The sequence below is a fragment of the Mycteria americana genome, chromosome 15, assembly GCF_035582795.1.
Source record: "Mycteria americana isolate JAX WOST 10 ecotype Jacksonville Zoo and Gardens chromosome 15, USCA_MyAme_1.0, whole genome shotgun sequence".
In the NCBI taxonomy this organism is placed as follows: domain Eukaryota; kingdom Metazoa; phylum Chordata; class Aves; order Ciconiiformes; family Ciconiidae; genus Mycteria; species Mycteria americana.
Genome location: NC_134379.1, coordinates 8,199,403 through 8,224,810, shown reverse-complemented (window position 1 = coordinate 8,224,810; position 25,408 = coordinate 8,199,403). Strand labels below are relative to the sequence as shown.

The 25,408-nt window shown below is 52.4% G+C and overlaps 1 protein-coding gene across 6 annotated transcripts in view; it reads right to left on the bottom strand.

Moving 5' to 3' along the window:
* The window catches only part of DTX2 (deltex E3 ubiquitin ligase 2), a 39,701-nt gene continuing 14,293 nt past the window's right edge, over window positions 1–25,408 (bottom strand). For 4 of the 6 annotated variants that reach the window (XM_075517850.1, XM_075517851.1, XM_075517848.1 and 1 more), the window contains 7 exons: window positions 18,729–18,787; window positions 11,645–11,776; window positions 3,173–3,243; window positions 2,359–2,517; window positions 2,110–2,271; window positions 1,320–1,409; window positions 1–683 (listed from right to left, as the gene is read on the bottom strand). In XM_075517850.1, coding sequence (XP_075373965.1) covers window positions 459–683; window positions 1,320–1,409; window positions 2,110–2,271; window positions 2,359–2,517; window positions 3,173–3,243; window positions 11,645–11,776; window positions 18,729–18,787 — 898 coding nt within the window. In that variant the 3' untranslated portion in view covers window positions 1–458. Of the gene's footprint in view, window positions 684–1,319; window positions 1,410–2,109; window positions 2,272–2,358; window positions 2,518–3,172; window positions 3,244–4,252; window positions 4,298–11,644; window positions 11,777–18,728; window positions 18,788–25,408 lie in introns of all 6 variants that reach the window. The other 2 variants (XM_075517849.1, XM_075517852.1) reach the window with 2 other exon arrangements.

Sequence of the window (25,408 nt, the reverse complement as noted above, 5' to 3'; positions counted from 1 at the left end):
ATGAAGTGTTTATTACGACCAAGCAGAGATACAGGGGCAGGAGGCTTTGCTGCAAGAGGTGCCTCAAAAACAGGGAGCTGTGGTGTGCCGGAGGCAGGCCCTCGTTTGCTTTCCAGCTGGTCTAGGGCGAGCCAGACATCCCCCTCTCCCCATCCTGTCCCCAAGCATCACCAGGGCAAGGTTCTGCCTTCACAAGGGGGTCTGTCACCTCGGGACCACTCTCCCAGCAGGTCCTGGCTGCGGCCATCAACCCTATCCTGAGACACAAGCACAGTTTCTACAAAAATATCTTTCCCTCCCAGAAAAAAAGACTGTAGAGAGCAGGCAGGGCTCCCGCGGTACAGTGTTATTGCTCAGTGTGACAGGCGGTCAGACACAGGAACTTAAGGCAACAGGAATAAGTGCACTAGGTGGGCCCCCCCGCCGCGCGCACGGCACAGCCGGGCCCCCGCCCCAGCTCATTGTCTCAGGCAGTCCTCGGTGACGCCCTGCGCGGCCAGCTCCGCCAGCACATTGTCCAGGTAGTTGGGGTCAGGGTAGCCGTGGCCGCTCAGGTTTGTGTCCATCTCCGTCTTGTGGTGGATCTCGTTCCACACCACCGTGTTGCTCTCGCCGGTGGTGCTGGAGGTGCCCACTGTGAAAATCAGGCGTCTTTTCCAGGCCACCCTCAGGAGCTCCAGGACCTAGAGGTGGAAGGAGAAAAACCAAAGCTGGCCTTCAGCTACTAGGAGACTTGAAGCATGAAATCAGCTTGCCAGAAGCTCAACAGCCTAAATCCTTGCTGTAGGAGGAGGAAACCAAAGATCCCAACATTGGAAGGGATCTCCCTCACCTCCTAGTTACCCATGTGGTTCCCCTGATGGGAAGGGCCATTCCCTGCCCACGCTGGTCTTCCAGGACTTGAAAAATACTGGCACAAGTGGAGACAAACACACCCACCCGGAGGAAACAGGGATGGGAAGAGCCAGCAGCCGGACCTTCTGAGCTCAGCGGTTTTAAGTGCAAACCCTTGTAACTGCCATAGCCCAAGACAGGCCAGGAGCGTCTTCCCAAAAGATCAGACGGGATTTTGTTCAGAGCAAAGGGATGAAGGAGAGTAAGTCTTCACAGTCAAAGCTGTGAAGAAGCAGCAAAGATCTTCAAAGAAGGCAGGGGGGTTACAAACACGTGTAAGGAACAAACAGCATGGGCAACTACTAAGAATAGCTGGTTAGCATCATGAGGACAGCTCCCAAAAGCAACCCTGTTGTGCCCATCCGCCAACACAGGGCCAAGAGACAAGCTGAGAAGGGTCATGTTATCAGGGCACGATACCTTACCTTTCTGCCCTTCTCGTTGTCTGGTAGATAACAATAGCGAGGAAAGCCTCTTGCTGTGTAAGGCATCCCAGGGTTGGGGTGCTCAGGGCCCTGCAATAGATAAGACATACTTGGCACAGACACATCCATCTTCATACGAGTCGGACAATCCCTCAGCAGCAGGATTTGACATAGGTCCATCTTAAAGCAGCTCTTCCATGTAAAAGGAGCAAGGTATTGCTGATGATGAGTATGGGGTATCTGACTTGTTCTTACGGGACGTGCGAGTATTACGGGTCCTCCAAGAGAGGTCTCATGCTGGGATACAAAGCCAGCTCTTCAGATCGCTTAAATTCTTGTGGGAGGCAGCCCCAAAGCAGAGCTTTTTCCATGTGGTCTGATGGCACCCTAAAAAGACCACCCAGCTCAAACCTTTGCAAGCTCACTGCAACCACCAAAACCTCCGACGTGGGTTGCAAAACCAGACGTTGGGATCTCTCCCACCTTGTGAGCATGGGCCGAGGCTCCTCCCTGCTTCACGCAGACTTTACTCTACAGTCTTTACTGTAGGTGAAAGGCTGTTGTAGACCCAGAGGCCACTCTTGAAGGGGGAAAAGATCTTTCACGGGGGAGACTCAAGTCACCCATACATTGAAGAACAGCCAGTGCAGCTGCTGGCTCCAGGCACCTTAGGCTGCTCAGTGGTGGGCTGCCAGCAGGTACTGTACTAGATCCCCGTACTTCTCTGGGAGGCTCTCACAGCTTGTGCTATCCGACAGCAGCCGTTCCTGCGAGCGTGCTGTGCACTCACCTGGATGCCTCTGCTGATGTGATACACAATCTGGATTGTCCCACAGTCCTTGTGGCCAGGAAGGGACTGGGGAAAAGTGGAGACCTCCATCTTCCCTTTGGGCTGAGTACCGGTTTTCTCTCCGTAGATGGTTTTACAAGAGGGGCACTGCAAACTCCCATCCTGCAGGGAGAGAGAAGCAGGCATCAGAGCTGCACAGCCGAGTCACCCAGGCACAGGGGACCTGGTGGGGACGGGCCAGCTCGGTACCTTGTTCCCATTGGAGTACATGGCCAGCATGCAGAGCATGTGGAAGGAGTGCTGGCAGTTTGTCAGACGACCGACGGTCTCCGGCTTGATCGTGCTGCACTCGCATGCATCGCCGTAACCTGAGGGGGAGGACAGCTTCTCCATGCAGATGATACAGTCCTAGAGTCCAAGACAGCAAGGAGAAAACCACCATGTAGTGCGAGCACAGGCTGATCGTAATGACTGACCCACCGAGGAAGCGATCAAGGAGACGCTTCAGGAAGATTTGCCTTCAACGTTAATCCTTCCCTTTGAGGTTTAAGGGCACAGAGACAGGTTTCCTTATCTGGCTGGTATCACCCCACTGCACCATCTCCTGGACAGCACAGGAAGAGAGCTGCCATCAGTCAGAGTGGGAACCGAGTATGGATACGTCCTGCTCCTCTACAGAGCAGCTCCAGTGCAGGGTTTTGATCTCTGTAGTTTTGACCTCTATGAGCATTGAGAGGAGACCAAAGTCAAACTCCTTCCTCCACCCCAGGCCCTGCAGCCAGCCCCAAGGGAAATGGGGAGGCATTGCCAGGATCAGCTACTCAACCCACACCGTGCTTTCTCTGTCACAGTCCTTTGACAAGGACAAGTCACCAGTTACCACATGTGGGCTTCAGGCAGTGCTGAGGCCTCTCCATCTAGTGTCAACAGTGTTGTTGTAAGCAGCAGTATCTACCACGCGGGATGCCCAAGGAAGGATGGTCCTCAGGCGTCGCTGTGGTTTTCACAGCATCCCAGTGAACGGGCCACTGGGCAAGCCGGAGTCATTTCACTGTCCTCTCACCTCATCGGCAGGAGAGCCCTTCACCTCTTCCAGGTACCTCTTCACCACTGCTTCTGGCTCAGTTGGCGTTGCTGCACAAGGAGAGAGACGAGAAAGAGAGGAGGAGGAATCAGACATGCTGTGAGGTATGACGGGCATGTGCAGGGTGAGCTAGAGAGAAGGGAGACAAGCAAGTCACTGGCCAGGACGCCAAGGAGAAAGGTTAGGGTTAGAGGGGGAGAAGAGGCTGCTCCAACTGATCCCTACCAGCCCCGCAAAGGCTTTGCTATCAGAAATGGCTACCGCTAGGACCACGAGCGCCGCAGACGGGAGAACCCGCTGGCAGATGTCGGTGCCCTGCGTCATACACCCAGGGGTCCACCTGTAGCTGCTGTGCTACAGTTCTCCCCACGTACCCCAAGCGATGCCAGCCAGGTCCCAGCTGGACTTTCTTTGTGCACACCAGAGGCCAGCTAGGATCAAGCTCAACCCAAGGACACGGTGGTCTCACTGGGATAGAGGGTTACATCATCTGTGGTGTCAAAGGAGAGAAGGCATTCCCACACGACCCCAGCCGACGTGGGACCTTCTCACACCCCTGCAGCTGGCACCTGATAAGGAGAGACCCAGCAATACACTAAGTTTCAGGCCCTGTTTCAAGTATGGCAGAGTGAGCCTTGCATGCTTAGCACGAAATAGCAGCCTTTCTCTCAAACTTCGACATACTCAAATCCAGCAAGACACAGCACAAGTCACAGGGTATATAAAACACACCAGCTTTCTAACAGGTTCCCTATTTGCAGCACATGACACTGATATCTTCACATTTTCCTAAATATAGTCCCTGCTCCCCATCCACTCAGGCACGGGCTCCCGAGCAGCCCACCAGCATCAGCAGCCTGGTCCCTTCGGAGGTGTTTCAGGATTAAGCAACAAATATCACACAACACCCAGAGCAAGTTACCGCTGAGAGCATCAGTGGTCACCTCAACTCCCAGTCCATCCTTTTGGAGCTGCCCGGCAAGGCTTGGCTTAAGCCAGCAAGCATTGCATGCCTCTGCACAGCGCCCAGCCCCGGGCGAGAGGAGATGAGCTCCTTACCAGTCATCAGACCCGTCATGGAGGCTTCCAGGCTCTTCCACCAGCCTAGGAAAGGAAACATTTGCACAAGTGACATTACGACTCCACCTGGCAGGAGGCAAAAGAGAGACCTGTCACTTTGCTTTGGGGGAACCTCACCCTTCCTTCCTGAATCTCCTTCTGGGAGAGATCATGGGAAAGCAGTGCCGTGACGAATGGGCCAGCAAAGGCGTAGCTCTTCCTTCTACGTTCTCCTCCATCCCAGCCTGCTGAGCCGCTGGGGTGGTTCGGGGAGCAAAGGAAATGCTAGCAGCAGCCAGACAGGCCACAAGCATCTGTGCCTCGCACCCCAGGGCCTCATGAAGAGTTGTACTCCAACACTGCCCCAAAGAGCTTTGCTCTCGAGCTCGTTTCTAAGCCACTGCAGGACATCAACCGTGCTTTAGCACAGAGAGTACTGCTACGCCAAACGGCCACATTCCCAAGGTGGACGCAGAGCATCGCCATGTGCAGCTGCTGGGCAGAGCTGTGGGTGTACCTGCACAACACGCGTCTTCAGCTCTCCCCACCCGCTTTGGGGCTTTCAAGGAAGATGGAGGGTTCACAAGAGATACTCACACCAGAGCCAGCACCAAGATGTTCTGCCACCCCAAAAAGCAGTCTCTGTCACCAGCAGGAAGGGGTGGGTGCTATTTTCTGGATAACCACTTTTCATGGTAAACATGGTGAAGCAGAAGGGTGCCATGCCATCCTCACATGCCGCAGGCGTCCACAGGCAAGACCTGGATGGCACAGACCCTGTATCACGTAGGAGCCCCTCGTTCCCGTGAACGCCAGCTCTGCGAGCAGCTAGTGCTATGGGGGTGCCTGGGCAGACAGCACAAGGTCGCCCTGCAGCACAGACAGCTGGGCGAGACGCGACCAGGGAAGAGACGCCTTTTCACTGCAGACAGGCTGGCTCGGGGCAACAGAAGAGCGTGAGGCAGAGCGCTAACATGGGTGGAAAATCGTTTAGCTAAGGAAGACTGATGAACTGGGAGTTGGACTCTCCTAAATGAAGACGCAGTCATTAAGATGAGTTATTTTCAGAAGGGGATTCCTGGACATCCTGAAACGCATCATTTCTGGCAACAGCAGCAGGCAGAAGGGATGACTGAGCACACAGAGCAAGGAGAGGAGCCCACGAGGTGAAGAGATGCTCCCTCTAAGTGCCGGTGCCAGGCAGGCGGAGAGACGCCTGACATCTCAGGCAGAGCAGGGCTGCGAGGCTCTGGAGACCCTTAGTCAGGAAGCTGGTAACAGGATAAAATAAGCATTAAGCCAAAGAGCAACACGGAAGCAGGTGTTTTCCACTTCAGGGACATGCCAAAATCCCCTGGAAAAGCATTTCTAAGAACTGCCACAAAAAGAGCAGGAGACAAACAGGAGCCTGAGCAAGCCCCAGCCTTCCAGCTCTCAAGGCCAAGAGCTCGGCAGTGCCAGAAGCTGCCTCAAGGCCTCATCGCACAGGAACTGCAGCTCCTTGCCTTGCCTTTTCCAAAGATGAGAAACAGGTCCAGGAATCCTCTCTGCTGGGACCTTGCTCGCATGCAGCGGCTCGAGAGCTGCCAGCCAGGAACGAGTCGCAAGGGGATGCGATCAGTCTGAACTGTCTCAGCTCATCGTCGGACCTCAGCTCAGTGCTTACTGTGCCTGAAGCCCTCCCAGCTGCGTGCTCTGTGATGTCCCCGCTCCAGACTGGCAAACACAGGGTGGCACTTTCCATGCACGGCAGTTGGAAGCAGGCTCTGGTTTGCAACTGCAAGAGACCTTCACGGTCACACGGGAGACAGAGGCTTCAGCTTCTTCTGCTCTGCAGGTTTTGGAGGGGACCGTGTGAGCAGGGCTGGCTGCTACCCACCGTAACTCCATCCGCTTCCACGAGCACCCAGTCATGATGACCACGACATTCCCATTCCTGGGGATCCCATGCTGCCTGCCAGGCTGACCAAGTCCTTCTCCATCTGGACTGTGTTTTCCATGTGGCTCTTTTTGAAGTGACCTTCTTGTCTCCTTTGGCTATGGGCTGGAGAAAGCAGTGCCAAAAAGATGTACAGACAAAGGTGGTGAAGACAGCGAGGGAAGCGAGCAGAGAGGGTGTGTTTCACCAGCAGCAACGTCTGCCCAGTACTTGGCAGAACGCCCCAGCTCACCTGCTCCCACCTGCACAGCAGATCTGAGCAGCTTTAGAGCAATTCACCTTGCTCAGGATGGTGGAGGATGCTCTTTCCCTGCAGCCCCTGCTGTGCATTTCTCTTGCTGTTGACTTTCCTTCCTCTGTAGCAGCTCAGAGAAATGAAGAGATGACTTGCCCAAGAACTGGCCAGGCTCATTTGAACCAAATCAATGAAAGGAGATAAAAATCCCGGTGCAGAGCCAGGTAAGAGTGAGGACAAGAAAGCTCTTTGCAGAGTCTGTGGGGTACAGCAGGGATTTCGGGCAAAGCAAATGGCATTACACCACCTCACCAGCTGGCATTAGGATGGAGCTGGGGGCAATCAGACAGGCAGAAGAAGGTGATGCAGCCCTCAGCCATCCTTAGGAAACCCATGCCTGATGGGTTTGCGTTGTGGCATCTCTGATCTGTTCCTCTCACTTTGCTGTGATAATGCGCTGATGCATTTAGATCCACCAAGGTTGTCTGGAGAGAGAAAGGGCTGGGGAGCCCAGATGCTTTAGAAAATCTGTCCCCAGCTGCAAGTGCTTGAATGTCCAATCCCAAGGAAGACTTTCGATGCTGACAACTTTTTTTCAGCAAGGGTAGTGAAGCCCACACCGCCTTCCTTGCCTCTGAAGAAAGGTTCTTCCTTGGGCAGACCAGCACATCTGGCAGGCCACAGTCCAGCAGCACGGGAAGGAGCTAGAAGAAGGCTGGGAGGCACAGCACCCGCCACGGCACGAGCCACATATGCTTCAGCGCATGAATCACTTCCTTACTGGACCATTTGCTCCATAAAAGTGTTTGCCTGCAAATCTTTGTTCTAGCCATCCCTTGGGATCATCAAGGCCTGTTCAGTCCCCATAGTTTTCAGGATTCAATAGCGGATTGAAAATGCAATAGCAGAATTGACCGATGCTGTTTATCACCAGCTGGCGCAATGCTGTGCTATTGATTTATCTGGGATGTGAAGGAATGTTTACCATTCTTTCATTTACAAAGAGAGGAATAACGATTTCTTTTTTAATGCTTCCCCTTCCTCCCTGTAGATAAGTTGCTTGCTGAAGCAAGGGCTTTCCATGGGCAACATTTAACAGATGTGTTTTGAATCCTTCCTCAGCAACCAAATGCTTGCAGCAGTAACATGCTTCCTTCTGTATCCCAAAGAGCCATATGGTTTGCAGCAGGCTTTTTTTTTTTGATACCCTGCGCAGGCCAGACACAGGTTGTTTCTAGTTATTGCCATGGACAGTCACCCAGCTCTGATCACCTCTGCCCTCTGTTCCCTGGATATACAAGGGCTGGAGCTACTGGCCTCACTCCCAAGAGAGTCATCCAGAGATCAGGAAGGTGAGAGGAGATTTGGTGTTGAAAACAGCTTTCTCCACATTTAGCATTTCAGCAGGCTAACCAAGCCACCAGGCTGCTCTGATCCCGACACAGAGCATCCCTGTTGCTGCAGCCTGTCTCCTGTGGCAGATGGTCCCCCATGGGAACAGCGAGCTCCCCCGACTCCGATGGGTTCCCTGGTCCCACCCGTCCCATAGGCACTGGCACAGGCCCCAGTCCCAGCTGTGGACGGACAGGACATATGGGAAGCAGAGTCAGCTGGGATTACTCCCCTTGCCTAGCCAGATCCCATCCTGCTTGGCAGGGAAGGACGAGCATGCTCGTCTCCTCTCCCTCCATGACCACAGCACTCTGCACAGGACTGCCCACCCCAGAGAGAACGTGCAGGGAAACCTCCAAGCCAGGGGAAAAGCAGGCTGCGATCCCATCAGCTGAAAGGGTAACAAGTGCCGCAACAGGCTCAAAACAACGCCTTCTCCCCTCAGTCCCCCTCCGTGGCAGGCAGCTCCACTCCCAAGCAGCACAGCAGCACTCAGAGAGCTGGACAAGCCGCTCGCCTCCCTCCCGGACAGCCGACGGGGTCTCAGCCCGCCCCGAGTGCGCAGTCACCAGTGCTGGCATGAGGCAGCGGCTGCAGCAGCCCGAGGAAGCGCAGTGCCGTGCCGGCCGGCGGGAAGGCAGCGCCGATCCATCAGGACGGCGGACGCTGCCAGGCCGCGTGCCAGCACCGACAGCACAGCGCCAGCCCGGAGACTATGGCTTCCCCGAGACCTGCAGCACCCACAGCGCAGCACTTGTCTGTGCCAGAGACATCATTACCAGAACGGCAACAACGTTAACGAGTCCTGACTAATTAGCACCTTTGTTTAACATAACCCAGCCAAGCTGGCTGCAATTCCATCAACATCGCCTCAGCCTGCGTGGGGCCAGGGTTTGCGGCAGCAGGAGGGAGCAAGAAGGGGCTCGGCAGGGGTACGCTGCACCCACCACCACCTATTTTGGCACCAGCTGGTTGTAGTCAGCACACCGATGGCCTCCTCCTGGATGCACAGCTCTTGCTAGAGCTCTCCATGATGGAAAAACTTGGAGGGGTGAGGGAGGGGAAAGGGCATGCGATACAGAAATTCAGGGCACAAAACAGGTCCATCTCTGCCCGTTGGCAGCTTCAGGGCCTGCAAAAGGAAAAAGAACAGTCTGGCCAAAAGTCAGGCTCACTACTTTCACTGCAGAGCAGCGTTCCTAAGCCCGGAGGGGTGTTGTACAAACACAGCTTGTTCCTGGGAGGGACTGAGCACCCTCTTCATCCCAGGAGTCGTGCACTCTGCAGGATCAGCCTCCCTGCCCCCAGCAAAGGGGACCCTACTTTCTACAGCGAGAGGGGGGATTGTAGCAACCCAAAACAGAGAAAGGCACCCCCTTCTCACGGGTCAGCGTTGGAAAGGGCAGAGCTGGCAAAGCGTCTCCTCTGCAGCACGTCCCGAGCAGGACCAGGATGGCTGGGACAAATCCTGCCGTGCCAGAGGGGAGAAGGAGCTGCCTGGTGCCGCTTCCCCAGACACTGTCCCATCCCTCCTGCCGGTGTCCCCTCTCTGCTCCCCGCGCCGGACATGTCCTGGCCCCAGCAGGTGGCATCGGTGAGCTGGCAGGGAGATGGAGGCCAGGCAGGTCCCCACACCTGGCTCTCCGGGCTGGCACCGGGTACAGCCCTGGGGCTGAGCCGCCTGCCCGGGCACTCCCGGGGGCCAAGGCCGGTGCCGGCCCTGCCCCAGCACACCCAGCCTTTGGCCAAGGCGCGGCTCTCGGCAGCCCCGGCAGGCAACACACGTGTGCTCCTGGGTGCTGCAGCAAGTGCTGATGAACCAGCATCTCATGGAGGAAGAGGCCTTGCTGGTGGGGTGTGTAACACCCGGCACGGCTACAGCCACCCCTCTGCTCCCCGGTGGATACCTCACGCCGGGTGTGCTGCTCTCACCCCCCAGCCCACGTCCCATCCTCCCCACCTGCCCCGTTTCATGCTCTGCGTTGCTGCGCTCCCCACCCTGCTCAGAAGTTGCAAGACATATCATGCTATTAACACCACACCCCGTTGCTTGCACCCGCATCTCCTCCACACCGAGGAGGGGCTGGATGCTGCGAGCATGCTGCTACCAACAGACCCCACCGAGGAGAAGCTGGCAGCCAGCTGCACTGCACCGCAGAGGAGCAGGGCTGTGTGTCTGTGGCCACACCTTGCCCTAAATACAGCTAGTTTCATGTCATTAACCAGCAGCAGGTAACCAACACCAATGGCAGGCCCGGCCCTCACTTTTTCGGGCTCCTCCAGCGACAGGGGCAAGGCAATGCCTCTGCGGGAGGGCCTGGCCTCTCCACAGCTCCGTTTCAGCACAGTTTCCAGGGCGTCCCCACCACCCAGCCCTCACCCCCAGCTGCGGAGGGCTGCACGGATGCTGCCCGCACCAGGAGCCAGCCTTGCCAGCTGGCTCTGCGGGGCGAGATCCTCATCCAGCCCCTCTGCCAGCCACCTCCGCTCAGCTCTTCTCCTTCACCTCCCATTTTCCTTTGCTCCTCCTGTTCTTCGCCGCTTCTCCTGCCGCCCCCTGCTTTCTCCTCCCCCTCTATCACACATCCTACTCCACATTTGCACTCTCTCTCCTTCTCGCCGTTTGCATCTCCTCCTCCCAGCTCCCTCCATAATGCATTTCCACAAGATACCTCTCTCTGCATTTAATTTCTGTTTTCCTTCTGCCTCTTTCAGACAGGTTTGGACCTCGTTTCCCCATCAAGCCTTCTCACTGCATGCATGGACTCCAAGGAGAGAGACACTGGCACCAAGAAACTCCCCAGACAGCCAGATGCCTCTTCCCCTCCACCTCAGGCTCTTCCCTCTTTCTTAAACGCAAGCACCTCCATGTTGAACACCCCCCACCTCTAGTCCCCCCTTCACTTATCTGAAGGGGGAAGCACCTTAGGTTTGGTGGTGGTTGACCACCCCAGGACACCTGTGCTGGGGTTGGCAAATGACCTCTACAGCTACACCAGGCTGGGTTCACACCTACCCCCACAGAGTCCCAGGGCTGCTACACACGGGTGGGACCCAGGCTCTAAAGTGGGAGCCCACCGACTCTGCAAGAGCAAGAGCGTGGGATGCCAGTGAGAGATGAAGAGGAGAAATGAAGGCCCTACCCTGGAGGTGGCTCAGCTTGGCAGGAGAGCTGGGGTAACTCAGCCTTTCCTGCCAGGGCACATCCACCAGAGAGGGCTCCACTCCACTCCACTCCACCCCACTCCAGACAGAGGTAGAGAGAACAAATCCTTGGCAATTCGACCCTGAAAGCCCTGTATGACTCAGGGCCTGCTTGTCTGGAAGATCCTTCTCATCCCGTGACTCAACCATGACAAGCATGGCTCACAAGCAAACCTCCTCGTGAGAGCATGTATGGATTAAATGTTCTCCTTGATGGTCCCTCAGCTCCCAGACTTGTCCCACTAATGAGTCAGAGAAGGTCCTGGAACACGGACACCCAGGGCTCCCCAAGAGGGTGTGCGGGACCATGGGGGAGGCTGCAGGAGCCTCTGACATGCACGGAGGACAACTGCTGCTCCAGCTCTAGTGACTGATGGAAATGAGCAGAGCTACCACAGGACAGGGTCTACTTTATCACCTTATTTTACAGCCTATCAGAGACTGTGCAGGCCAGAGGAGACGTGCCCTGCTTCTCCCCTTGATGGGACGAACATCATCAGTCAAATCAGAAGAGCCAAGAGGGTGGGGGGAAGAGACAAGGGGAAAGGAGGGAGGCAGAACAAGTGCAGAAAGATAAAGAGAAGGAGATGGAAGCAAATATCAGAGTTTGAGCAGGAACTACCTTTCTTGGACACTTTCCTCCCCTCCTTAACTGAGCTGTGTTTTTTAGTGGCTTTATGGGTGCTGGCAGCTTGCGGCACACAGGTGAGGTGCACGGGGAGTCCAGCGGCTGACATCAGAATAGCCGTCATGCCTACAGCAGGTACGAGATCAACATGCAGGAAGGAAACAACGGGGAAACACATTCATTAAAAAAAAAACTTTAACCGTTCAAAGAAAATTTAAAAAGATAAAATAAAACAAAGCCCAAGCCCTTGATTCAGAGGACATAAAACACCTGAGAGGCAATGGGGTTGGAGTCAGCACAAGGACAGGATCCAGAGGCTTTTAGAGGGAGGAGCCCAGGCAGCGAATTAAAGCAGGGAAATATGGGCACACGTCTCACCCGTGATCCTCTGAGCGGGTGTGTGAACAGGACCTTCCTCTTTGCCTTGGCTTTAGGGCTCCTCAGGCATTGAGTCTGCTGTGGTGCAAAGTCCTCCTGCTCAGCGGAGCCCTGGAAGCAGCCCTGACCCTGGGGGCCTGAAGGATGAGGGGCATCACCTGTAACCCCTAAAGGTCCTGCTCAGCTACTCCCCACTAAAGCTACGTGTTTCAAAGGCATCGCACCAAACCGATCCCCAGAGCGCAGCTTAACTGCCTTCAAACACTGCAGCGGTGCCGGGCTGACCGTGGGCTGGAGCTGCCCCACTCAATCCCCCACCAGACGAGCCCCATGGCGGCAGCCCCCCGCTCACCCCACACCGTCTCCTCCTGGGCACTCCAATTTTTCCTAGCACCCCCAGCTGCAATGCAATTCTCACCCTCCCCCATCCCAGCCAGCTGTATTCATGGGATGCAGTTTGTTAAAGCTAATGAATCATTAAAAAGGACAGCCATTCCCTGAAGGTAAAATTGGCACACGGAGAGCTACAGGACTGATCACGCTGATCTAATATGATGTTCACCCATGAAATACAGGCCGGTTACAAGTCATAACAATTCTAATGTGGCATATTGCTGTTAAACTTACATTCAAGAAAACACCTGCCTTTGCTTTCCCAAGAAGTGACCTTCCCACCTGCAACAGCCATTGCCAGAACTAAAAAAAAAAATAAAATGCTTATGGCTGCAAACCGACAGCAGACAACCTAAAAGCCAGCATTTCCCCAAAAGTTACCTCTGACAGCAGCAAAACCACATCCTAACACTATGGAAACTATGCAGGACGCTGACAAGAATAATTCATAGCCAAAGCTGAGATTTGTAAGGATTTTCTTTTTCCAAGCCTCTATTCAGCCGGGTTGGGAAAGGAAGATAAGAGCACATTTGTTTGGGACAAAAATAAGGTACCTTGCCCAGACATGACTGAAAATCGAGTTATGACAGGAAGCATCAGCCAGCTTTGTGTGCAAGCGGTAAGACTATTTTCTGCCTCAAACATGCAACCAGTCAAGAACCCGTGCCTTGTGACTAGAAATCCCCGACGCAAAGCCCGTGTCAACGCCCCACAAGCAGAACTACCCTATGCAGTGCCAACCGCGTGTTGCGCCTACTTCACATAAGGTCCAAGCACAATAAATATTCCAGAACCTGTTCAAGTCCTTTCTTGATACACGAAGTTGGATGGTTTTACTAAAATCGTCATTGTTGATCTGGATCTGAGGTGTAGCCCGCCAGTTCCCAGGAGCTGCAGGGCCGGAGGAGGATCTTCAAAGCATACAAAGACGGCGTTAGTACCCTCACCCTCCTGACAGCGCCGGGCTGTTCCCCGCAGGTACAGCCGTGGAGAGCCCCGATGTCGGTACAAGCCATCTCTAACTGAACATCGGATCCAGAAATTTCACAATCAAAATAACTTCAAGTCTTGAACTAAAGACTGCAAGACTATTGCACGCTCTCAACCCCAGTCTAAGCCAGCAGTCCTTCACTACTCCCAGGGAGCTTTAAGCAGCAGCTTAAGTGTTCCCATAACAAATGCAACTTGTTTTTTGAGCGAGTGAGCACAACCGCACACCTTAAGCCCAGCAACAGCACCAAAGCTGCCGCCTGCGTGTACACCAGGCAGGTACTTTCCCCTTTCAGCAGGTTAAAGGACAGTCAGAGGTGTTCCCAGAGGAGCAGTACCAACTCACGCTGCTTAGAGAGCCTGGAGGAACAATATTCCTGAGAAACAGGCAAGATGCTGGACCTCCCCATGACTGGGGGAGATCATCTCAGACAGCCTGACCCCACCGAGGCTGTAAATACAATTAGCCAGAATTGGTGCAGAAAAGGAAACGGTGAAGTTGTCTCCAAAAAACCTGCTCCTAAGCAGTGTGATCACACTGATTGCAGAGACTGACATTTGAAAAGCAAGTCCAAAGACTAACAGGGATTATCACCACCTACGCACAGCTGACTGATAGACAAATGCAAAATTAATGCTTTCTTCTTAAGAGATCAATACCGTCTTGCCAACATTAACATGCAGAGCCCATTTACGGAAAAAAAAAAAAGAACACGACAGAAGCAGAGGCTGAACAACTGACTTCAGACTCAATGCTGGAGAACAAAATGTTGCCTTCAGCAATCAGACCAAGTGAAGAGCACAGGCCACAGAACCTGAGCTAAGTTCAGTTACCCTCTAACACAGCCCCTCTCATACCTGGAAAACATGTCTAAAACTGCCTGCCAGCATCACGAATCATTGCAAAGAAAATAAATATTTATTCAAGAATTTTCTCTCTTTCGTTTTATGAGCTGCAAACACATCTATAGCTCCACACAGACGTACAGCACAGGGCAAACATGGGACCAGGAGAATTACCCCAAACCAAATGTTCTCCCATGGACAATCTTAAACCTGCCAAGAAAAGGTAATTTTCCACTTTTACCTTCTGCTGCCTTTGGAGAGACACACAATGAATCATCTTCCGCAGATTCAAATCAAGAGAGCATTCAAAAAGGGGCTGTTCTGGTGTTACATTGCTCTTCTGGCTCATCTCAAAACCCAGCAGCAATGCCTCCTTTAAGGCTCTAATACAATACTGGAAATCTCAGCATCTAACAATCCTCCCACAAGTTTGGTGACAAGAGTCCCCAGTAAGGGATCTCCTGTGATCCAAGCCTTACGTGGGAGTGTGTGTTCATACAAAGTGCCACAAGAATACACAGACACACATCACATCTGCAGATCGATTCTCCAATTCTGACCTGTGGACACAACAATTTCAATTCAAACTCATTGTAGGCATCTGTGGAGTTATGTCAGGAGCAAATCTGGCCCTGCACCTGGATAAATTCTCACCTGAAAACACAAGGGCCAAGCTGCAACAGGATAAGCTTGCCCAGACCAAGACTGCTTTGGATGCCCACGCGTTCCTGCAGGAGTTCCTGCTGCTCCCTAGCTACCCCACGAGCTTGAAAAATATTAATGAGTATGTTCACACTTCCATTTGGCCACTGGGTTTCTTCCCTGCAAGGGCTGCAGGAGGGAAGAGACAGAAAGCCTTGCAAAGCGTCCTTTGGCATCTGGTCCGATCCTACTAACGTGTGCAATAAGCACACTTGGAGAACTGCCTCTTTTCTCTTCCTCAAAGCATCTATTTAGCCAGAAGTACATTACTGACTCCTTGGGGTAAAACTATTTTCACTGGAGCTATGACAACATCCACTGGCCTTTCTCAGCCTGCCGAGTAAATAAGGCACTTTTGTAATATCCTGTGGAGAAGCTGAGCATGCAAAAACCACCCTTACATAATGTAATGAGCGTTGACGACACGCTTGCTCACGTAGCCAGCCTAACATGCCGCTCCGGTCACCGGCTCTGGCTACTGATCTGTATTTGCACAGACCTCAGACTGGTATGCCCTTGGTTCCAGTCCTGGATTTAAGCAGGTAGAGAGGAAAGGGCAGAGCTTGCCTTCAAATAACATGAGATCTCAAAGAAGCACTGTTAATTTGTAAGATTATATTCACCAGCAAAATTATTATGGTTGGTACGTTCCCAAATGCCCCAGCTCTAGGAATCCTGCGAACGAGAAACGCTCAGTTTCATTTAACAAAAAGCTAATTCCTGGTCTTCATCTTAAAAATAGTATTAGAAGGGCCTTCACATGACCACCTAGTCCACCCCCCAGCCCCAAGGCACACACCTGAACTACGTTATTCCCAAGAGATGTTAGTCCAGCTGATCCTTAAACACCAACGCTGTGGTTCAACAGTTTGCTCAGACCTCTGTTCTGGTATTTCACCATCCTAACCAAATACTGAGGGGGAAAGAAAAAGCTTGAAAGCCAAGTTTCCACATGCACCTTGAAGTATTAAAATAGCAGAAAGCAAGGAAAAAGAAATGTCTTTTTTGTACAAAACATGATTTTAAAGTCAGCTTCATGATTTCTGGGATCCCGAGTGGTGCTTTTGGAAGACATGGGGTTGACAGTGTTACGAATCCCTCACTCAAATCCCCAGGCGCTCATCACACAAATGAAACCCAGCTTCTCATTCAGACCCGCATGATCCCCCATCTCCTGTTTATCCACCAGAAATTCCCTCTGCATCCAAGAGATGCACCTGCAGCATTTCTCAAGATCATCCACAAGATTCAGGGGTTTTATTTCTCCTGCGTCAAACCAGAGCCAAAGCTGCTGAGAAGCACCTCGGGATGGAGACCAAGGGTTGCGAGACTTCTGGACACACTTCCCAGAATAAAGCCTTCTTCAGTTCGCATCTGAGACTGCCCTCTCCCCCACGTCATCATGGAGCCCTTGGGTCCCCAGCCTGTCCACCACTGATCCTGAAGGAAAGAGTCGTGCAGCGGGGACCAGAGGAACAAAGGGGGCCCAGCCTGTGCGTTAGAGAATAACCTGAATAATAAGGAACTCAAACACCACCTGCAGGATTTTAAATATGAACAAAATACCACTTCCCAGAAGAGGCAGAGAACAGAGAGTGGAGCATAGAGGGGAAGAAGGTGTCCCTAAAGACGCAGCTAATTAACATTTCGATAAAATTTGGCCTTTTTACCAGAACTCTGTTGCTTGCTTTTTACCAGAAATGTTCCCAGAGATTTATTTTCCTTTTGCTTGCTAATGAACTTGTCCAGATCTTTCCTCTGCTTCTATGTGATTTTAAGGACAGACTCGAATTCAGATTTTTCTCCTCCCTTGCACCTCTGAGGTCTGCCACATTTGGCAGAAGGCAGCACAGCACCAAAGCTGCATCCTACGAAGACCTGGATCTGAAGGAGACACTGGCCCCAGGGAGCTGCTTCTGCACTGACCGCACTCAGCCCAGCCCATGCAGCTCCGCGCTCCCCTGCAACTCAGCGTGCCTCGTTACCTGCCTCGTGGAGAGCTACAGATTATTAAAATGAATAATTATTCCCTCTTTTGAACCCCCAGCCTCCAACAACAGAGAAATCTATTAAAAGCTTAACCATTTCATTTTATTAAATGGTGGTAAATGGCTTATGCTACTGAGCTCTCCTGCAGCCGTTTATATCTAAATGTTGCACTACAAGCCATAAGCAGACCATGCGTATTCACCTCTTCCAAATTAACAGTGGATGACTTGCACATGTAGAACGAGATCACCGTTAACAACATTAACACAGCCTGGATTCACCAGGGTTCTTCACTTCTTTGCTGTATTTACCTTTATGTGATTAAGTACCTAATTACACAGTCAGTGCTAATAGCCAGGGGATGAAATTCAGAGCTTTTATAAGCAAGGGGAGTTCTGCTCAGGTCATCCACCTAGATGAGGTCTGAGCTTGACTTTACACCTCATTTCCACAAAGACTGATTTGCTAACTGTGAGACAGATGGGCTGCTTGCTGTCAGAGGACACCCAGTATTAGTCTTTACGCAGCGCCTGTTTGGCTATACAGACACGCAAGGCACAGTTTTCATGATGGTACTAACATTAGATGACTGGAAACACCAATCCTGGGGATCATTTTTAGGTAAGGTACGGCCTGACACTCGAGAGGAGACCAAACATCATCACCTTTCCTGGAATAAGGTGGTAACCATTTTCTCTAAGAGCAAGAACATAACTGTCTCTATGAGCTCAGGAGCAAAGTTCGGTGTCCAAGGAGCTAATAACCTCAACAGACCATGCATGGACAAGAGCCAGAGGAAGGAGAGGGTTAGCAGATATTCTGTAGTGCCTGAAATAGGTACAGAAAACCCCTGAAAATACCATAGACCAGGTCTTTTCCACTCCTCTATGCCTGGATTTTCACGTTACGATACGATTTCGAGTGCACAGTCGGTGTCGGTATGGAGAAGACATCTGCTCTCGGCAGAACACCCATCTCCCCAGGCACCACCTCACCAGGGGCCTGCGGTTTGGCACTGGCTGAGTCAAAACAGAGCAAACGCGCCGACGGTTTTTGGCACGGAAACACTTCCACTGAAAGCTGCAAGCGCGAGTTGTCATTTTCAAGGGAACGCCATTTCACGTTTAACAGGCAAATCTAGTCTGGAAAGGAGCATTGAAAACTGGCACTTTCATCCCTCCCAGACACACTCCTCGGGTATATTTAGTATCGTATTCACAGGTTTGGACGATAACAAGCAAGCCTGTATTCTGCTGCCACAGGAGACAATGTCTGATTCAACTTCTGTCCCCTCCTTTCCCCAAGACAAGGCATCACAATCATTTTTTAAGCTAAAGACCACCTGAGCTTTTGTAAGAAAACCACATTTTAAAAAAATCACATTAAAAACCACACACCATCTCACACCACTCTTCCCCCTTGACTTGAAGTAGCAAGTAACAGCTAGCACTGAGCTTGATCCGTGTGCTCCCCCCTGCTACTTGCTCATCCACACCTACGGAAGATGAATACCCAACCCCCAAAGAAACCCACTCATTTTGAGAGCCTCAGGACTAGCACCAATAAGAAAAACAGTTACTAAGGTTTGACCATCCCATTCTCCCCCAAAATTTGCCCTCTTTGCCTTTCTGAAAAGTCTTTGGGCCTAAAACCCTAAATGCCAGTGACATTTCAGACTCTTCCTAAAAACTAACAAAGAAAAGTAAGTGCCACAGAAAGGTAAACCACTTGCTCGTATAACGCTAGGGACAGAGCGGGTAAAGCAGAGCGGGATCCTTACCTGCCAGGGCCTGGTTCACCTTGCTGGGTTTGGGCATCTTGACTGGCAGCTTTGGGGCGCTGGAGAGAGAAAAGAAAAAGGGACAAGTTCAACAGCACGGCTCAATCATTAACAAAACAGAGACAATTCAGCAGTGCACTGTTCCCTCCTGGGAGTCAGGGCCCTGGATACATTAACAGGGATTAATTGCTCAGATGAGCCCCACCTGGGACCCCCACCCATGCACCCTTTGCCCACTGGTCCAGCAGCTACATTTAAGGAGCCCAGTCCTTGCCAGAGCTATCTAGTAGGTTTACTTATCTCCAAGGTGGACCTCAGACCTATGCTGTAGGTAGCTGTCTCCAGCCCCATCTCTTCCTGGCCAGATGCTGGGCCTGACTTATCCCTTCCTCTTGTTGGGGCCTGTTGGTGGACCCTGTTGTCAATCCCCTGCTTTGATCCTGTGATGCATTCCTGCTCTTGCTGCTCCACCACAGAGCTTCCTGATAGCAGCCGACCTGCACTATGACAGACTGTTGCACCAGCAGGTCCGTGGCATGAGCACACAGCCAGGAACCACCAGGATGCAGCAGACAAAAGTTCACCTTAAACCTTCCAGGTGACTTGGTCTCCAGCCAGAGAACACTGTTCACCAGAGCATGAACCCCCAATGCTGTAGGAGAAGTTGCAGCTGTACAGATCAAAGGAATCAAGCATTATCACCCTGACTGCTTTCCAGATGGGGAAACTGAGGCAGAGAAAGGCCAAGAAAAGCACTTGAGCACACGCAGCTGCAGCCCTGGATTGAACAGAATCAAGCCTTGACTCTTCCTGCACATCCAAGGGGTTACTACAAGATGTGGGAACAAGGGAGGAAAGGTTGAAGGAGACTTAGAAGAGTTTGGCACCCACCTTCCTTTGGAAATCAAGAGGATTTGAACACCAAACATCCCCTTCAGGTTCCTAACCCACTTGTTTCGGCAGTGTTTCCCAGCACTAGCAGCTGCACCTCAAGCTAGTTTGGGATACATGGGCAACCAAGGTCGTGCAATTAGCTGATGGCAGGAGTTAGGAAGGAAAAGGTGAGCAGCAGCATGAAAGCTGATGAGGGGGTCACTAGAGGAGAAAGCAAGCTCAATCCAGATGAGCAGAGCAGGAACATTTAAAACACAACATGCTGGCACAGAGAAGCCACCTATGGACTTTGTCTCAGGTGGCACATGTGCCTGGAATGGATGCAGGCTCATGCACATCAGCTGCAGTTAATACACAGTGCATTCAGACAACCATCTCCAAGGACTCCCCAAAATTACATCAAACCTGGCCAGCTTCTTAGGAATTCACAGAGCAGACTAAGGTGGTCAAGTGCTCAAATGCCATCCGCTATCTAGGGGGAACCCAATTCTTTCCAGTTGGGATGCAAGAGCTGCCACTGTGCCCAAAATACCATCACAGACAGAGGTCCCTCCTTTCAGCCTTGCTAAAATCTTTGTCCACATTTCCATGACAATGACTAGAGCTCTAAAGATTTGGGGGGGACACATGCCTATCTTCTACCCTGATGACAAGGACGCATCCCCACCTCCCTCTTCTCCTACCTGCTGCAGTTTGAAATAGGTTCCCGCATGCACGCTGAGATCCCTGAAGAAACCCCTGGGCAGGACCCAGGGCTTGGTGCTGCGCTGACAGCCTGGCCAAACAAGACCAGCTCTTCCAGACCCTTAAATAGCTCTCCAGACTGCAGAGGTTTCCCTTTTGTCTGTTTCAAAGACTGTTTTCCCCTCCACTGTCCCCGATTTTGCAATGTCTTCAAATGATGCAACGGATTGTTCTCGCTACAGCCCAATTCAAACCCACCGAATACAGTAGAAATCCTCCCCTCAATTTCAAAGGGCTTTGAATCAGATGCTGTGACTCCTCTTTATGACTTTTTTCTTTCCCGATTCAGCCTCTTCGTCACAGCTCTTTCTCAGGTATTTCCCTCCTCCTTCTCTGTCTCATCCCTTTGCTCCATTTCTGCTCCTATGATCCTTTTCAGACGATGGCTAGTAGCAGGGCTGCTCCCTCTCCAGCTGCAGACAAGGAGGGTATTTGAGGACCAGATAATGAAAAGGAACTTGAGAGACCTGCCCCCAAAAATCAGAGAGGCATTGGACCTCCCCTCCTTCCTTCCTCCAGCTGAGCAGCAGAGAAGACAACACGGTGCCTGGGCACCCCTTCCACCCTCGTCTGTGACGCTGCATGTGACTGAAACTGAGGAGCTTGTGCTTCATCGTCACACCATGAAGCACAGCAGCCACCTTGGGTGCTTTCACTTCCCCATGGAAGGTAAAAATACAGCACAGCACAAAGCTGAACCTTCAGCTCTGCCAGGAAAGCAGATGGGCAGCGGGGGATCCTTCCAAAAGGCTGGAGCACAGCGTCAACACCCGAGGTTGAAGAAAAGCAAACCCAGAGCTGCTCTGGGAAGGGGATCACTGGTAACAACGCTTTGAGAAGACCAGCAGAGAAATTCCTCACTCTTCTCTCCTGCATTGCAAGGCTCAACTCCAAGTCACCCAGGAGCTAGAGCTTCTACGGAGAAGAGCCCTTGAGATTTGCAGAGGGAAATGGATAAGCAGTTGATGCATTTCGCAAGCAATCAAGTTTTGGAAGCTGCAAATGCACTGCAGATAAGTTACTATCTATCAGCCAGGAAAGAGTCGCTGATCAGTCGCAGTCCTGGTGTAAAGGCAAAGTGTGTCAGCTTTGACTGCTGGGAGGCTTTAAGCCAACTGATGTGATGATGGAGGAAGCAAATACTTCTTACTTCACACGGGCTAAACACACACACATTCAGATAGCAGCACCTCAGCTAACAACGTCATAGGATGTGCTGACCCATCTGCTCGACACCGCGTCAGCATACCGGCAGGGCTGCCACGCACCGTGATTTCTTTTACATCTGCAGAAAGCCCAGACAAAAGGCTGATGAAATCAAGGGAAATCCACACTGCTCTGAGGTACCTCTGCCACAACACTGCCCGGGTACATTTGCAGCCACAGTGCGTGGGAGGAAGCGTTGCAACGCCAAAAAAGGTGCAGAAACACTACTCGGAGCCTGTCCTGGGTCTGAAGTGGGGTTTTTTTTTTGAGGAGGAAGGGGAAGACGTAACAAGGACAGATATTGCTATTGTATAGTGTAACACAGGCTGTGCCTCGACTCTAAGAGCAGGCTTGCCAGCAGCACCAACAGATGTATTTAGTCCACCAGCTCAGACTCAAGCTACTCTGGTATCGCCACACCAGCGCTGGCTTCCTGGGAGAGAGCTGGAGCCAGGCTGGGCTGAGGTCCTGGAATTTTGTCCTGCCATTCGCTGCAGCTCCTGCTCTCCTGCTGCTCCGTACACCGGAGGTGACTGAGCGCAGCAGGGGTCTCCAGGTTGTGGAGAAAGGGACACCAAATAAGACACTATCCCCTAAGATTCAGGAAGAAGATCCTGATGAGATTTGCCATCGCTGGTTCCCATAAGCAGAATGTGGCAATCCACTACAGGAGGCAGACTGATATTTCAGCGTGACAAAACCATTCGCTTCTCCAGAATTTCAAGACACTGCAACACTGGTGAGGCAGCAAAGCACAAGACCAGAGAGGAAGTGTGGCATCCGTGGCTGCTGCTATTTCAAACACTGGGCAGCCAGGTTTGAGCTGAACATCACCTAAGCCGCACGTACACAATATCCTAATGGAGCAGAAGTGGGGAATCCTGTAGCAACTCCCCCTCCGCACCTGATTCGGCCCTTTCTTCCCTCCTCTCTCCCTGCACACCAGCCAGCAGGCCACATATTCCTGTGTCATGGCATCTTTGTAGCCCTCTGGACAGTAGCCAACACTTCTCCTCCCAGATCAGGGCTGCATCCAGCCCGGCCTCGCATTAACACCAAGTGCTACCACAACACCCAAAGGTCTAACTTCCCAGGGCTAACCGAGTGTACGATGACACTAATGACCATACAGCAGTTTCTCTCCTACCTTTCTTCTCAAGATGATGCCAAAACCCAGATCGAATCCCTCTAAAGAAGGGCCTTCTGGTACGCTGCACGCAGCCACGTGGATTCGTGGCTTTGCTCCTAGCACCAAGCAGAGGAGATGCCCCTGCTCCCGCTCGGGAAGAGTGCCCGGCAGCAGAACCACACGGCTAACAGAGGGCTGCGGGACAAGTCACAATGGGCTGGGCAGGACCAGCACCGAGCAGAGCCCCTCCCCAGGAGCTTGTGGGTATGCCTACCGACAAAGATGCTGCAAAAACAGATGCTGAGAAAAAAAACAGAAAGGCCCTGCCCAGATTCTGGTCTCCTACAAAGCACTGACCGTGGGTCACTCCCTATGGGAGATTTGGGGATACAGCACCAGACCCTTCCTAGGAACACAATACTGTAACCATCCTTCCCTGGAAACTGGGGAAGGATGGTTATCATAGGCCCCATTCCCCACACCTTTAAACAAAATCCTCTCCACACGAGCTGCCTGCCTTACTTGCAGGCACAAGCTAGACCGGCACCCAAAGTCGCATAAGCTCAGAGGGGCTAGGGGAGCTACAGCAGGGATTTGCCTGGCTGGGGCGCTAATTAATATTTCCCCCAGAAGATTGCTTCCTGCAGCTTTCCTTGCTCGTATTACAAGCAGGGCACCCCTCACCGTGTTTCGGGAGTGCCCTTCTCTGTAATCAGCCAGCAGAGCACAGGGAACGGGGCAGCTCATGCCCCAGTTACGGCCACTTTCCTGCATGGGATGGGAAGGATCGCACCGGGAGGTGGCTGGGAGCCTGGGGAGTTGCATGCAGCAAGGTGCTGACCCCTGCTTCACAGATCTGGTTAACAGCACTGCTATAAGGACACGACCCTTGCCGTGGCACGCTCCATCTGCAGATTTCAGTGCCATCTGTGAGGGAGGCTGGATTCACTAACTGTGTTTAATACACGGGAAGAAACTAATGCACCAAGAAGCAAAATAACTTGCCCGCATGTACTTAATACATTAGCAGCAGAGCCAAGGATATTAACATCTATTTAAGCCTTGGCACTCCTCGCTGGGTTTTCCAGTGACTTTGACCCTCTTGGGGGCATAGGGAAATTTAAACGTGTGTTTTGAAGTGCCGGAGCTCCACCCTCTCTCCCACCAGCATCCACCCTCCAGCCCCACAGCAAGCAGGAAATGTATTTATTCACCGTCAATGCCACAAAAGCTCAGGCATGCCTGTGCTACTAACAGCCGTACTGGGGGCTATTCCTGCCTGCATATTCAAAATAACTGTCACAGCCACACAGGGAGTTATGCAGCTTTCCAGGACAAACTATACCTCTTTCTCAGCCCTGCAGGAAAGATGTTGTCTTCAGTACTGCCACGTTTAGCTGTGTTTCCTAAAGAAACTGGGTGTACACAACTGCACTATCTTTCAGTCTCTCCCTAATAGCTTTTGAGCCCTTCTGCCAGTTGCAGCTCAGCTCTGAGAGGCAGGAGCTGGGTCATCCCTGCAAGCTTTGTGAAGATAAGCAGTTTTGTACAAGCAAATAATCCACCAGGGCTGCTTTGGAGCCAAAGGCTGCAGGGTGAACACAACACAACCTTTATTAGACACCAGAGGATCCACCGTGGCCCGCTGCTCCCTTCCCTTTGGCCTCTGAGCACAGGCGTTGCACATCACAGCTAAGAGGAATGAGCAATGCTGCACACTGGTCGCAGACAGAAACCCTTGGTGGGATAATTAGTGCAGGATAATTAGCACCTCGTCTTCACCACCCGCACTATTTCGTGACACAGGAGAAGAGCGGGCAGCGACAGTGAAGGAAAGGGGAACTAACCACCACACCACGCCAAGCCCAGCCGAGGGGGGAAGACAGGGAACCTAGGGGATAAAATAACCCAGGAATGTTCTGGGCTTAGGAATTAAATGAAACACATTGTTAGAGCTTGCTACTCAGGTTTCCCGTAATTCACAGAAATTAGAGTATTTTCTGCTGGAACATGGGTTTCACAAGTCTGAGACTGTAACCCCAGCCAGGAGCAATTACATGCACCCAGCAGCATTTCTGACTCAAACCCAGCACAGGGGTGACAGGGGAAAAGCCATCTCGAGCTGTCAGCTGGTGCTGAAAAAGTCCCTTTCACATATGGCACTGTACTGGAAGACAGAGATTGCCCCCCTGTGTGCATTTGTCTGTCTGGCAGGGAGGAAGGGGAGTGCCCCTGGCAAAATTAATCCTAAAGGACTGGAGATCTAGACATCGTCCATCATCCATGAAGAGCCACCAACACACATCTTTGTTGTGCCCTTCTCCGGGGTCCGTTTGGGTGAGCCCTCAGCTGCTGCCTCCCTCCACGCTCAGCACACGACCACGGGCTGGATCTGCAATCCACGCATGCTCCTGTCGGGGTGGGGGGTAAGGAAAGCAGAGCCTTCCACAGATATGTCTAATGGAAAACACCGGTGTTAATGAACAGAAAGGCAGTTGTAGAGATGGAGACAGCTCATAACATCCTGCCTGCAAAACCACCTCCCAGACAAGCCCTGTAGCCAGGCAAGTGCCCAGCAGCATCCCGACGTCTGGGCCAGGCTCGGGTCCTGCCAAGGGTTCACGTCACACTTGCCACGGCAAGCCCGGGCAGCACACCCATGCTCAGGGCATGCTCGCACCCCAGCGGGGACAGAGCCGGCAGCCAG